The sequence below is a fragment of the Myripristis murdjan genome, chromosome 1, assembly GCF_902150065.1.
Source record: "Myripristis murdjan chromosome 1, fMyrMur1.1, whole genome shotgun sequence".
In the NCBI taxonomy this organism is placed as follows: Eukaryota; Metazoa; Chordata; class Actinopteri; order Holocentriformes; family Holocentridae; genus Myripristis; species Myripristis murdjan.
This window is the reverse complement of record NC_043980.1, coordinates 29,631,194-29,644,814: the sequence shown is the minus strand read 5'-3', so window position 1 is coordinate 29,644,814 and position 13,621 is coordinate 29,631,194. Positions and strand designations below refer to the sequence as shown.

The window sequence follows — 13,621 nt, the reverse complement described above, 5'->3', positions numbered from 1 at the left end:
AGTATTATCTGAGATGCGCTGAGTGTTCGATCTTTGTTGCTCCTCTAGGAGACAGACTGGAAGGTTTTGAAACTAGTTCTCGACAAGCTGCCGTGGACGCTCCAGTACAAAGTCTTGCTGCTCACTTCACCTTGCAGCCTGGATCAGCTCTGCTCTACGCTCTGCTGCATGGTAACACATGCACACACATACAAGCCCATAATGCACGTGAGTTACACACTACTAGCTCACGCTCTCTCTCTCTTTTATTTGTTCTTTCTGTGGTGTGTGTACAGGTGACAGATCGCCTGATCTCAGAACGTTTGAAGAAGACCCCTGATGGGTTTTCCCGTACTGATGTTCAGCTGGCGGTGGTTCCCGTACTTACTGCAATCACCTCCTACCACAATTACCTAGAGCAGTCTAGACAGGTAGACACACACACACACACACACAAATCGCTACAGTCCATGGTCCCGTAAGCTAGAAGGTGGTTGGATGACTGTCGTTCTCTTTGGCTGCAACTCTTCTGCAGAGAGAACTGGTCCAATGCCTGGAGACTGGCCTCATCTACCGCTGTGCCAAACAGTGTGTAGTTGCATTGACGATGTGCACTGTGGAGATGCCTGACATCATGATCAAGCTCCTCCCAGCTCTCATCGTCAAACTCACGCATATCTCGGCAACCGTTGCTATGGCATCGCCTATGCTAGAGTTCCTCTCCAGTGAGTAAAAATTTCTTTATTCACATCTCTGAATAAATATGTTTATTGTTAGTTACATGAAACTTTTAGAGGTGTTGTTTCTTTCTGTAGCAAACTAATTACTAAAGAACGTGTGTTTAGTTTGTGTGTGTTTTTTTTTTTTTTTTTTTGTCTCATAGCTCTGGTCCGTTTACCCCATCTCTATGCCAACTTCGTAGCCGAGCAATATGTTAGTGTGTTTGCCATCTCACTGCCCTACACCAATCCCTCCAAGTGAGTATGCCCACACACAAGAACAAATGCAAGAACATACCCAGTCATAAAATACATTCTGACCTATTAGTGTCCGCTGCCATTCCTCCCAGATTCAACCAGTACATCGTTTCGCTGGCCCACCACGTGATCGCCATGTGGTTTATTCGATGCAGACTGACCTTCCGCAAGGACTTTGTTCAGTACATCACTAAGGTGTGTGTCATATTCAGTTGTTTGGTATGGTGTGTTGTCTTAGATATATGTAGTGCATATTTCCTTCAATATCTTTACCTCTTTTCCTCAGGGTTTGCGTTCCAATGCCCTGCTGCCATTTGATGATGGCCATGAGCAAAGTGCATTTCGAGCTCGAAGCACCAGCCTCAACGAAAGGCCCAAGAGGTAAAACACACACCCACATCCACACGCAGACAAAAGCCACACACGCAACTCCGTGACACGACACATTAATTGACCATGTGGCCATTGTTCCATGAGAGGTTTGGGGTTGTCAAGGTAACACAGGACTCAGCATAAATGGTATTGTGGCGTTATGGATCAAATGATTTCTCCCAGGTTGCCATGGTGGTTGTTATTTCTGTGTATTTATTATTTTTGTGTATTGATTATTATTATTTATGCTTTTTTTTTTTTTTACATTTTAGAAGTTTTTATTTTTTCCTACAGGGTTTTTGTTGCTTTAAATCCACTCATCCTCATAAATTAGAGACCTCAGGGCCATGGAGATACTTAATTTAACGAAGTTAAGGGTTTGCTCTCAACTGCTGTGACATTTTGACATCATTTGTGACCATGCAGAAGCAAATAAACAATGAACACATGCACCAATGGAAGCATACAGAATCTCACAAAAAAGCTGTTTTCAGCAGGATGTCATTCTCATCTATAAATGGTGCAGGTGTCTTTTGAATGTCTGTGTCTTAATCCTCCTAAGTGCACTCATATCCCCTTTCCACCAGCAACAACCTAGTGCTAGTTCAGGGACTGTGCTAGTGCCAGTTCAAAGTTCGTTCGACTTGCAGACCTTCCATGAACTGGTTTGCTTTCCCACGGGCTAGAGAGCCACGTCATTACGTCACTGTATACGTCTGTATCTGTCTCCAGTTTCCCAGCAACACGTAACAGACACACGTATTTGCTGCTGCTGTCCTGGTAGCATCCGTACCCCCCACCCCCCATCTCTCTCTCTCAAACACACTCCCACACTGCTCAATGACTGCTGATTGACACGCCATTTTTTTACAGTCGTGAAGCATCCTGCTATTTAACTTATTTTAACCGCCCCCTTGTTGGCCAATCACATCAGCCTCTGACTCTTTTAGTAGTTTTTTTCTCCCATGTGTCTGCTCTGTACTCTGTTGGCTTTCTCCGTTAGCAGCGTGTTTTATAAGCTCGCCCAAAAAATGCAACGCAGATCTTGGAATTTGTCACCCGCAATCAGAGCGAACATGACCACGGTGTGATTTAAAAAACATTTGGGCAATATAGCCAGTAGTATGCAAGGAGAGAGAGGGTGAGAACAGTGGTGGTTGAGTGAGCTAGACATTGAATGAAGAGAGAGAGAAACATGTTTTCAATTGCTGCAACCGCAAGAGGTTCTTCATCATAAAGACACAACTTTGCACAAAACATTTTAAGCTGATAGGCTTAGTAGTTTGCAGGAGTAGCTGTGGACAGTCAGACACACACACACACACACACACACACACACACCAGACCAAATGCATGATCTCACATATTCATAATAACTCCAGTTTCTCTGGAAAAAGCCAACTTCTAACCCTCCTTTTAGACAGACACCTTCACCTTAACTGGGCTAAAAATATAGATTAGTTGGATGGATCTATCTGTCAATCACTGCCCATACACAATCAATACAATCAGTTACAGTTAATGTGAACATTAAGGTCACTAACTGACCTAAATGTTTACATTAACTGATGGGTTTCTTTTAAATCGTATTGTTTGGGACCATGGTGAATGGAATTGGCCATTCTCTTAATGTTACCCCGTTTCTCCTGTGCCACTTATGTTTTGCCCTTTTACTTGGAGATACATTGTAGCTGTGTTTTAAAGCCCGCTCCCGTTCTCCCCTGTATTTTTTCTTGTTCCAGAGAGATATTTTCAGGAAATAGCGCTGCCTCTTTGTTCCTGTCTTTTTATCTCCATGCTCTCACAAACAAATGCGATTTTCTACACTGCACTGCTGTTTCCGCACACCATGCAGTGGTTTTCAAAAGTCTTCAGTAACACCCTTGCTCCCATAGTGATTTGCCATAATCAAGCTCTCCATATTAACCTTTCATAGTAGCACATAGTAACTCTGCTAACACCAGAGTTCTTACTGATCCTCCATACCAGTCTTCATTTTTTATATCTCATGTTGTGTAATCATTCTGTTGAGCCAGTCATCTGTCCTTATGCTGCTCATAGCCTTTTGCTGGGTTGGAGTGCTGCATGCCATCAGATAATTTAAAGTTTATTTTGTGGCCACAGGCTTTGTTTCTTTTCTTATGACAGCCTCTGGCCACAAAGGCTCACATCTTATTTTGGTTCTCCTTATTTCGTGGGTCTGGAATGAAGTTACGAAGCTAAGGGTCCAGGTTAAATTTGAAAGTTTTGGGACAATATGTATTTCTCTTGAAAATATTGCATTTTCAGTGGTGCAGTACAGTTCTCAGAGCACTGCATTGGTTCTTTTACCTGTTTTGTCCAGACATGCCATGCTCCAACCCTTACTTTTAACCCAGTGTTCCTTTTCACTTGTGTGTGTTATTGTTCATTATGGCCCGAGCAACAACCAGTACAAAGACCTTATTGTATTTCACGGAATTATTACTTACGATTTTAATTTTCCGATTTAATTGCATTGTTGAGGGGCTAGGGGTGCTCAGAAAGTCAGTACCTAGCACACAAACTGGTGAAATTTGATATCTGATATGATTCTCATGCTTGGGTGTGGCAAGGGGGCTTGATGGCGCCCTTAAACATTTTGAAAATTCAGTTAAAGTTGCTTGGACAATCCATGTAGATGTACAAAAGTTCATAGACACATTGAACATCTCCTGATTTACAAAAAAGTCTCTTGGTGCCATGCTCTAAACCCAACAGAAGGTCAGATGTTTGGAATTAAGTGTGCAATGTCAGGGAATTTTTGCACAATTTACAGGCTCTATACTTTAATAAACTCCTCGCAGATCAGTCATATCAATCTCAAAATTAGTCAGCGAAGTCTGAAGACCCTTGCAATGTTAGATTGTGAAGCTTTTGGGTTTTCATAGAATGCTGTTTCTGTGTTAAGGCGGACGATTTGCATATTTGCCATGAAATAGGAAGCTGCTGTCACTTTCTACTAAGCAGCACATTTACGTTTCACGAAGATGTACAAAATTTGGCAGGCACATGTAATATCTCCAAAGTTACAGCAAAAGAATATTGGTGCTGGGCTCTACACCTAACAAAAAGTTTACTGTTTTGAATTTATTGAAAGTTTGAAATTTACACATTATGTTTTTATGAACTCCTCCTAGCAGGCTGACCAGATCCACCTCAACTTTAGTCAGAAAAACCTTAACTTACCTGACGATGCCATATTGTGAAGTTTGTGAGTTTTCACCGAAGGCTGTTGCCATGGCATAATTTGCCATGAAAAAGCAAGCTGTTTTTGAAGGGCGAGGGATGCTTGAAAACTCACAAAACTTGTCAAAGGGGTTTTATTTTGTCATCTGATATAGGTCTAGGGCTAAAAATTTCAATAGAGGAGCCCTCAAGGTAAGTTTCACTTAGATGTACAAAATTTGGTAGGCACCTGTCACATGCCAAGACTTAAAAAGTCTCTTGGTGCCATGACCTAAAACCAATAGGAAATGAGCAATTTTGAATTTTGTGTGCAATTTTAGTGCATTTTTGGACATTTACAGGCTCTATACTTCAACCTGCTAGGAAGAGTTTGTTAATCAGGTCAACCTCAAACTTAATCAGCAAAGTCTAAAGACCCTCTCAATTTAACATTGAGAGCAGCAGCACATAGTGCACACAGGAAGTGATCTTTAATTCCTTCATGCAATGTCCAGTATTCATGAAAAAGTATTTCCAGGTCAGGCGACCTCTAGTAAATGTATTGCTGTGTTAATAGTGAAGCCTAAATGACACTTAATTCATTTGATGTATATACTGTTTCCAATATTTCATCTCCAGCGCCATGCACTGCTCACAGGAAATACAGTGTTTGATAATCCTGAAAATTCAGCCGAGTCAACAGACCTCCAGTAGCGATAGCACAGCTGCCGCTCCCTCCGATGCATGCGAGGTGCGAGGGCCCATCCATCGCTGCTTTCAGCTTTAACGTGGTTTTATGTTTTAACCCCCATTCAGTCAGACCTGTGCTGAATCCATCCCTACTACTTCTGTACTAGTCCTTCGCTTTACTATGTACTTGCTGTGTGAAGTAATGTTTATTTCAATGCTCTCCTTGAATACTTTGTGTGTATTTTCTTTTGTGAAATGCAGAAGCTGTTTACCCTCTTCTGTAGCTTGTCTGTTTTGTTTTGTTCCTTTTTTTATCCTCTTTTCTTGCTCCTCTTTTCCTGTAATCTGAATCATATGTTCACTGCTGTTAATTATCACCTTTTTTTTTGTTCTTTCAATTCTTCATTTGACCCCCCCTCCCTCCTGTGATTGGGCACTGCGTTGTGGTTGGGGGTTTTGGGCGTGGTCATGTCACCCTGGACCCTTCCTACATTGCTACCGGCCCTCCCTCTCTCCTGTGACGTCTGCCCTTTGACCTGTGTGGCCCCGCCCTCTGTACTCTGCCCCCTCTCCGTGTCCTCTTGTCACCTGGTCGTGTGGCGGTTGTTCTGGTGTTCGGGTGACGTTTCCTGCTGTCTTCTGGTATACCTCCACACACCACATTCCCACACAATCCCAAACCATCACCATTACAATGATTCAACCCTTTACCCCCCACTGCCACTGCACCCGACACCCGGGCGCATCCCCTTTGCCCGTTGCCACGGTATTCATCACGACCCAGTCTGCGGGCGGCCAAAGTGGCGAAGGCGGCAGCTGCAGTAGCCAATAGCAGCAGCTCTCCAGTTAAAGAGCTGAGGGACCTGTCAGCCATGGACGCTTTCCGCTCCCGCAGCATCAGTGTCTCCGAGCACGCAGTCCGCAGGTTAGAGAAGAGCCTTCTGGGTAACCAAACAAACAACAACAACAAAAAAAACCAAGCCAAACACTTTTTGCTTCCTGGGATGGTTGATGGGACTTAGGGTCATTGTTATGCGGGACCGTTGGGCGGGTGGTTTAAGCCAGGGACATCTAGATTTGTGCGGTGCATGCGGGAGGAGGATGTGTTTGTTGACATTTTTTGGTTTGTTTTGGGCTGTGATCATGTGTGTGTGCTGTTTTATTTATTTATTTTTTTTTTAATTTTGTTTGTGTTTTGCATGCAGTGTCTGCAAAAAACATGTTCAGAAAACATCTTGATCCATGCAGTGTTGTTCTGTTTGCTTTGGCTTTAACACAGATTTGGCTTTCATTTTTTTCCCTTTAATATATTTTCGAGTTTGCTTTTGGTTGTGAATTCTGCTGGGTGTGGTGCTGGCTGGTTTTGACTGGCCTAACAAATGAATGGCTCGAGGGACTGGTGCATAGCATGTGTCGCCAAAGTGATCTCTTACTAATTTACAGCCACTACAACCAACAACTGGCCTCTCCCTTTTCCTTGTGGGAGGGTTCTGCCTCTTCCTGGGCCAATGATAAGGACAACAGCAACACAACAGCTTTGTTTGCTTGCTTGAATTTTTTTCTCTTTTTTTATGCTCCACTCACTGATACATGTGTGCTGCTCTGACCATGGCAATCTTCTAGAGTGGGCTTTTAGGACTAGCTGTGCTGGTGCCAGTTTTTGATTTAACTGAATAACAGACTCAAATTACTTTTATCTCACTCGCACATACACACACACAATAACACACACAACCTTCCTACGTACTGTGCTACCTATATACCAACCACTCTGCTTGGCTGAACAGTGAATTTGAATGATGGACAGTTATATGGTCTAACATTGCAGTTGTCGGATAAGTTGACAATTCTGCTCTCCTGAACATGTCATACCACTGCTGTCCCCTAGGTGGCAGTAGAAGTGCAGTAGTTGAGCAGCTTGCACATTGAGAAAACTTCCAATTGGATTTAATACAAAAGAAAGCAGAGAGAATGATGGAACTTTATCACATTCAGCAACTGCAATGCAGAGCCATTAAAGCTGCTGTGATAATGATTGCTCAATGGCTGCAACTCTGTTATTTCCAAAAGCAGTGGGTTTTGTGTCTCTTCAATGGTAACACTTGAGTGACAGTTTTGATTGAAACCTGTTTCCTGGTGGACATCTGCCCTCCTTCACCTCAGACAACATGACCATAGTTCATTTTTGTAGTAAGACATTTCAATAAAATATTTTAACAAATCACACCATATTCTTAATATACAGAAATGGCCTTTGCCACCTTAATGTACTTGTACAAGGACCCTGACTGCTACAGCTGCATCACGAAAAAAAACAGAAAAATGTGATGTTAAGATTTTTTCAAATCTCTTCCAACTGAGTTTCATTTTAAACTGAATGAGTACAATGAATTTTTGGGCAGGGGTGTTTTTTTGTCATGGTGTTCTGAATGTGTGCCCACATTGGAGCCAAACACATTCACGATCAGGTGAAGGATGGTTCACGAACTGTCTGCTAGTTGCATAATCATGAGCTGGGACTTGGTCTGAGTGAGAGGTTTCATCTTTCCCTGAACTAATATAACTGCACAACTATTGTGCAACCATGTCTGTCCAAAATTGTCCCTTGATAATACTACATAACTCCATGATGAAAAACATTTTTCATTTGCCTTTGTGAATATGTCTAGTTTGGATTCTAGTAATAGAATGTAATTGTTGAATATAATGCTTGTAGGCATATTAATAGACAATTTTCCATATTGAGGTGCTATTTGTCATGCAGCCTTTGCATTAATGGTTTGTGTTAACTCTTCTAGTGTCTAACATAGAGTGGAGATAGTTATAGAGCCGATGCAGGTAAAGCTAAAAGAATCAGAGTGCCCCGGTAGGTCACCGGATAAGAGCGTATACCATGAGTCCTGATCGCAGTGTCCTGGGTTGACATCAGGCCCTTTGCTGCTTGTCATCCCCTCGCTCTCCACTGCCTGTCCTGTCTCCTTCTACCGTGACCGTCAAATTAAGCAGATATGCCAAAAAAATCTTTTAAAGAAAAAAGAAATGTAGTGATCAATGTACGAAGAATTTTCCTTTTTATCTATTTGTTATATCACCAGCTCTACAGTTGCTTATATTATTCATCACTGTTCCTTGGGCTTCTTATTTTTTTTTTTTTTGATGCATTTGATTATAGATTTCCTTTCTGTTATAGTGGAGCTGCTCTGCATGCCTTGAACATTCCCCATGGTGCAGAGAGAACAGGGGAAGTCTCAGTCAGGGTTACTCATGCAGAGAATGTTGTTATAAATCACTCTTACAAAATATGCTTACTTCAGCCCCAAGCAGTAGACAGAAGTCAAAGTCTGGGATCTCTCCTGTCCTTTGACTCTGATTTTTCCATCAGCAATAGTACTGCTAGTAATGACTGTTGTGTACTAGAGGTGCTGTTAATTCTACATGGAATACTGATAAGAGTTTTGGATTAGGGGGGATATTTAGACACTGTTGGACACGTCCTCATGCACCTACATGTAGCATCTACCTGCCCATCTCTATTTTTTTATTTTTATTTTTTTTTGGATTATGCAGCTCTTACCCTTGAGCTCAAAGAGATGCACTTACTATCTTGAGCCGCTGCAGAAACGCAAATTACAGTCAGAGAAATAGCTGAGATATCAAAACCTACGTGGGCCTCTGCCACTTAGATCAAGTCCCAGGGTGTGACTGTGTGTGTGTGTTTGAGATAATTCAGTTAATGTTGCTGTTTGTGCACACACATGTGCATGCATGTGCACATGTGTGTTTCTGTGTGTATCAAAGTAAAAGCTGATATTAACAGTTTTGTGTGAGTATTGTAACCGAGAGCACATATACACTGTTTTGTGTGTGAGTTGTATGACCTGTCACGTTTCTTTCTGTGTCTGTGTTACAGCTTGCATGCCTTCATGAGTGTTTCATACACATTGGCGTAATTGCAGTGTGTGCGCCTTTCTCTCCACCTCCGCCTCCTTGCTGCTGCTCAGCCTTGTCTCTTTCGCCCCCTGTAGGATGCACACCTCTACCACCACCTGCAGCCTGGGCTCTGCAGATGAAAACGCCGTGACTCAAGCAGATGAGGGGTTGAAAACTGTCCACCTGGAGCTGACTGAGACCTGTCTGGACATGATGGCACGATACGTCTTCTCAAACTTCTCAGCCCTGCCCAAGAGGTTGGCTCAGATTTTTTTTTTTTTTGGTGAAATTGTGTGAGAATATCAAAGAGACTGAGGCATTCCTGATGTTGACTTTCGACTGTCCTCCCAGGTCTCCCATCGCAGAGTTCCTGTTGGCGGGGGGTCGCAGTATGACCTGGCTTGTGGGAAACAAGCTGGTGACCATCACGACCAGTGGAGGGGTCCGTACTCAGGCACTGTTGGGCCTAGATATGGCTGAGCGGCTGGGTGGAGGAGGGGAGATGACAAGGTTAAACGCGCACACACACAGAAACTCATTAATGCAGTTCTTTCGACGTGAAGCTGTTTTGACACCATCTGTCTTTCATGGTATTGTAGGTCAGATCCATCTCTACATACCCGGATAACCAAAGAGGCTCCAGCCAAACTCGAGTCTCAGTCAAGCCAGCAGCTGAACAGAGCCACACGCATAAGAGTGCGCTCCATGTCAGGTAATATTCTTCTTTTTGGAAGGCACTAGTTAGCCTCCTGTCAGTTACAGAGCTAGCTCTTTTCTCCACTACAGAAAATCATTGGTACAAAATACACCAGCCACTCTCACTCATGGTTCATGGACAACAACTAGGCTTTTGGTATTGAGTAGAACCTCTAAATAGTTTTGATTTAGCATCTCTCCACTGGTAACCATTTGTCAGCTCAGAGGTCAAGGCTAGCTTAAACATTGTTCAAAGCGGTTCATGTTCAAAAATGTATTCAAGCCTTTGTGAAACTTGAGAGTTGATTCCGTCAGCTCCCGGTTCGAGGGCTGCCAGGACGGAGGCTTGTTCATGCATAACATTAGATTTCCTTTTTTCCTGTTAATATTTGGCTGGGATGTTCTTTGATGATAATCATCTTCTCACCTCCGTTCCAGGTGGCCATGCTCTGCGTGCTGGTCCTGCCCAGAGTCTCAGTCCACTCGTGTCCCCCTCTGAGGGCGAGTTAGCCGCCCCTCTCTCTCCCTCTTCTGGTCCCACGCTGGACGGCCTTGGTCCTCCTTCCTCCATCTCTCCCACCCCCTCTGCTCCCCCACCACTCAAGGACAATCCCAGCCTGGCTGAGTTTGTCCCCATGCTCACACAGGGCTGGGCTGAGATCTTCATACGAAGACCGTCAGGTATGCAAACTTGTGATTAGATGCGCACATTCACACACAATAAAGAGATCAAAGGCGTGCTTGTCAGTTTTCTGATCTGGGTTCAGCAGTGAGAGTGATGTTTGTCTCTGATGTTGAAAACTTTTTCATGTTAGTAAGTTTAACATGGACAAATAGGTGGTTGTCTCTCTCAGTGCTGTCCATTGTTAGCGTTTGATTCACTCTCAGAACCAGAAAGATATACTTGCTAGAAGTAGGCAGACTTTGTGAATCTGCAAATTTTCACTTGCAGATTCACACATTTATAGATTTATTATTACTAGTGGATCAGCAATGTAATGTATAGTTACTGTTTTTTTTGTGTGTGTGTGTGTGTGTGTGTGTGTGTGTGTGTGTGTGTGTGTGTCTGCCTGAGCAGGAAACACAAGCTGGTTGATGTGTCTTGAAAATCCTCCCAGTCCCTTCTCCTCCGAGCTTGGCAACATGCCGCTGCAGGAGCTCTCCAGTGTCCTCATGGCGATGGAGGGGGTGAAGGAGCCACCTGCCCAGACAGCCAGTGCCCCTGCAAGCACTGCTGCCCCAGCCCCCATGTCGGAGCCCCTGCTCCAAACACACAGCGGTGGAGGAGGGAAGGTGAACCTGATCCAGCGCTCCAACACTGGTGAGTCTGAGATGTGGGTTTCTCTGTGTGACAGAGAAAAAAGGACGAGTTTAAAAGGATATGTTCTTGTGTTTTCATGTTGTCAGTGTGTGTTGGTACTTGTAACAAAAGTCTGCACAGATGAAATCATTGTCCAGAAACATTAAGACCATTAGCTTCTTGCTGAAGAGAACAGGCAGTGTACCTGACAGAAATTCAATCTTGTTTGTTATTGTTACAGTAAATGCAACAGGACATCCTGATGTGATAACAATGAAATAAAAAAATGTTGGACTGAGGACATCTAATGTTACAGATAATTGTGCATCCGTCCTGTCTGCTTGGCTGCCTGTTCTTGATAATTGCCAATCGTCTCACCCAAAGGGCCTGTAACGTTGGTAACTGAGACTAAGATCATCAATAAGCCAGCCTTGCTCAGGTTCATGATTGTTTAAGATCACTGCTGTTACAAGGTCTTATTTTATGAGTCAAGATGTGTATCTCATTCACTTATTTAGCATCCACGATCCCTTCAGTTGCATCCTTTCAGGTAGGAGGGAGTAAGATGCAAGAGGAACATGGAGTCACCAAAGCAACACATATTTTCCAATCAAGACATCCTTGTTCACTTAAGCCTCATTTTAGAGTGATGTCAAATACCTATGATGTGTCATTACTTCTAAAGGACAGTACTGTCATATGAAAACTGTTATTCTACAAGTGCTTTTTCTTTTGTCTTTTAAAAGCAATCTTGATCAATCACATGGTTTTCAAAAAAAGGAATGTAACACATGCAAACTGCAAACACAGACCTTCACATGTCTGACTTAGTGTTTACTTCTGTCATTTAGAAATGCACATTGCAGGTAATTAACATTATTAGAATGGCATGGATGCAGAGAATGCACATATTGTCAGATATAGCCAATTTATCTCTACATTAACTTTTTCACTGTTGAGGAAAATCATTTGACCCAATTAGCAGAAAAACTGGTTTTGTTTATTTGTAGCCTTCTGTTTCAGTTCCCTGCAGATGCAGCATCTTTTGTATGTGTGCAAAAATTCAACAAAAACAGATGTTTGGGAAGATGTAAACATCTTAACAGCTATCAAACATCATCCCTGAAATGACACAAACAAATGTAACTTGTAGGTCAGAAGAAATGACTACAGTCACATTTATGAAGTGATGATCCTGCCTTGATGCCAAATGCCAGATGTGATGTAGGTGGAGAATTCACACGTTCCTTCTGGGGAACAATGACAAGACTTACACATTGGAGGTACCAATGATGCACTTGTGTCTTTCTTTGCTCAAGCCTCCTCTGGAAGCCTCCTCACTTCTTGCATGTTTAATAAAATGGAGATGTATAGCTTTTGTTTTTACTGATCTTTAGTATATTGATCGTACCGAGTGAGGACAGCAAAATAAGAATTTCATTGAATGGATAATTTCCTTCTCTGTGCATATGACAAAGTCTTTGAATATCCTCAAAGATGGCAGGCAGAGATTTATTTCTGGGTCATGAGCTGCAGGACAGCAGAGTGAGGAGATGAGGAGACATTTAAAAAAAAAAAAAGGGACTGACATCCAGTTAAAACGTGTTTTTGCGGAAGCCTACTTGTCATTGATGTCCAGTGTCTGGTGCTATTGTTTGTTCGATTTCTTGTTCTGGGGGTCATCCCCTTCAACTTTTCATCTTTACATCTGTCTTAAATTACCATGTCTTTTTTCTGGTTCACTCTTCCTTTCAACACTTTTCCTTCCCGTTGTCATTTATTTACCATTTCTTTTTTTCTTTCAACTGGTTTCTTTTTCGATTTTTTTGGTTCTGATAAGTTTGTTTTCATGTTCTTTTTATCCTCACCACCACGCTGGTATGTGATTGGCTGCGGTGTATTGTGTGGCGGCGTGCGCCAACCCCGTTCCATTGGCTCCCTGCCTGCAGTGGGCGGCTCTCTCTGGTCTCTGGGTCTGGGCTCTGCCCCCCCAGGCCCTCCAGCCCCTGGCAGGTTGCACAGGAGCATTTCCTGGGCAGGTACCGTCTACCACATGTGTGCCCCCTCCTCTCCATAAACCCCTCTCAATCCCCCTCAGCATCTCCTTCTGTATATTTCTTATCACTTGTACAATACAATCGTCTGCGAATGTAAACTGGAAACAACATCGTGCTTTTCCTGTTATGATTAGATTGTCAATTTTTAATTAATAGTTACTATTCGTAATAATATCTCTCCCATTTTATCCAAATGTGTGCAGACTGTCACGCTCTATTTCTTAAACTTGCAGACAAAAAGTAGAGAAAATATACTGTCTCATACCTGGGAAGAACTTATAATTCCCCATTAAAATGTTTTATTTGTAATCAGGAAACAGGAGTGGGAATGCAATCTTTGCATGCTTTGTAATAATAATAAAAATGATAGTAGTAGTAGTAGTAAAAATAATATTACATTTTATGTGTTTTTTTTTTCTGTACTCAAAGACACT

At 42.6% G+C, this 13,621-nt stretch overlaps 1 protein-coding gene across 3 annotated transcripts in view; it reads left to right on the top strand.

Annotated features, from left to right (window-relative positions):
- The window catches only part of tsc2 (TSC complex subunit 2), a 30,857-nt gene that overhangs the window by 11,159 nt on the left and 6,077 nt on the right, over positions 1–13,621 (top strand). The window contains exons 20-32 of one of the 3 annotated variants that reach the window (XM_030062547.1): positions 49–171; positions 276–410; positions 515–704; positions 863–956; positions 1,049–1,151; positions 1,243–1,337; positions 5,989–6,129; positions 9,230–9,391; positions 9,486–9,644; positions 9,734–9,846; positions 10,269–10,511; positions 10,909–11,151; positions 13,080–13,169. In XM_030062547.1, the coding sequence (XP_029918407.1) occupies positions 49–171; positions 276–410; positions 515–704; positions 863–956; positions 1,049–1,151; positions 1,243–1,337; positions 5,989–6,129; positions 9,230–9,391; positions 9,486–9,644; positions 9,734–9,846; positions 10,269–10,511; positions 10,909–11,151; positions 13,080–13,169 (1,891 nt within the window). The remainder of the gene's footprint in view (positions 1–48; positions 172–275; positions 411–514; positions 705–862; positions 957–1,048; positions 1,152–1,242; positions 1,338–5,988; positions 6,130–9,229; positions 9,392–9,485; positions 9,645–9,733; positions 9,847–10,268; positions 10,512–10,908; positions 11,152–13,079; positions 13,170–13,621) is intronic. The other 2 variants (XM_030062529.1, XM_030062538.1) reach the window with 2 other exon arrangements.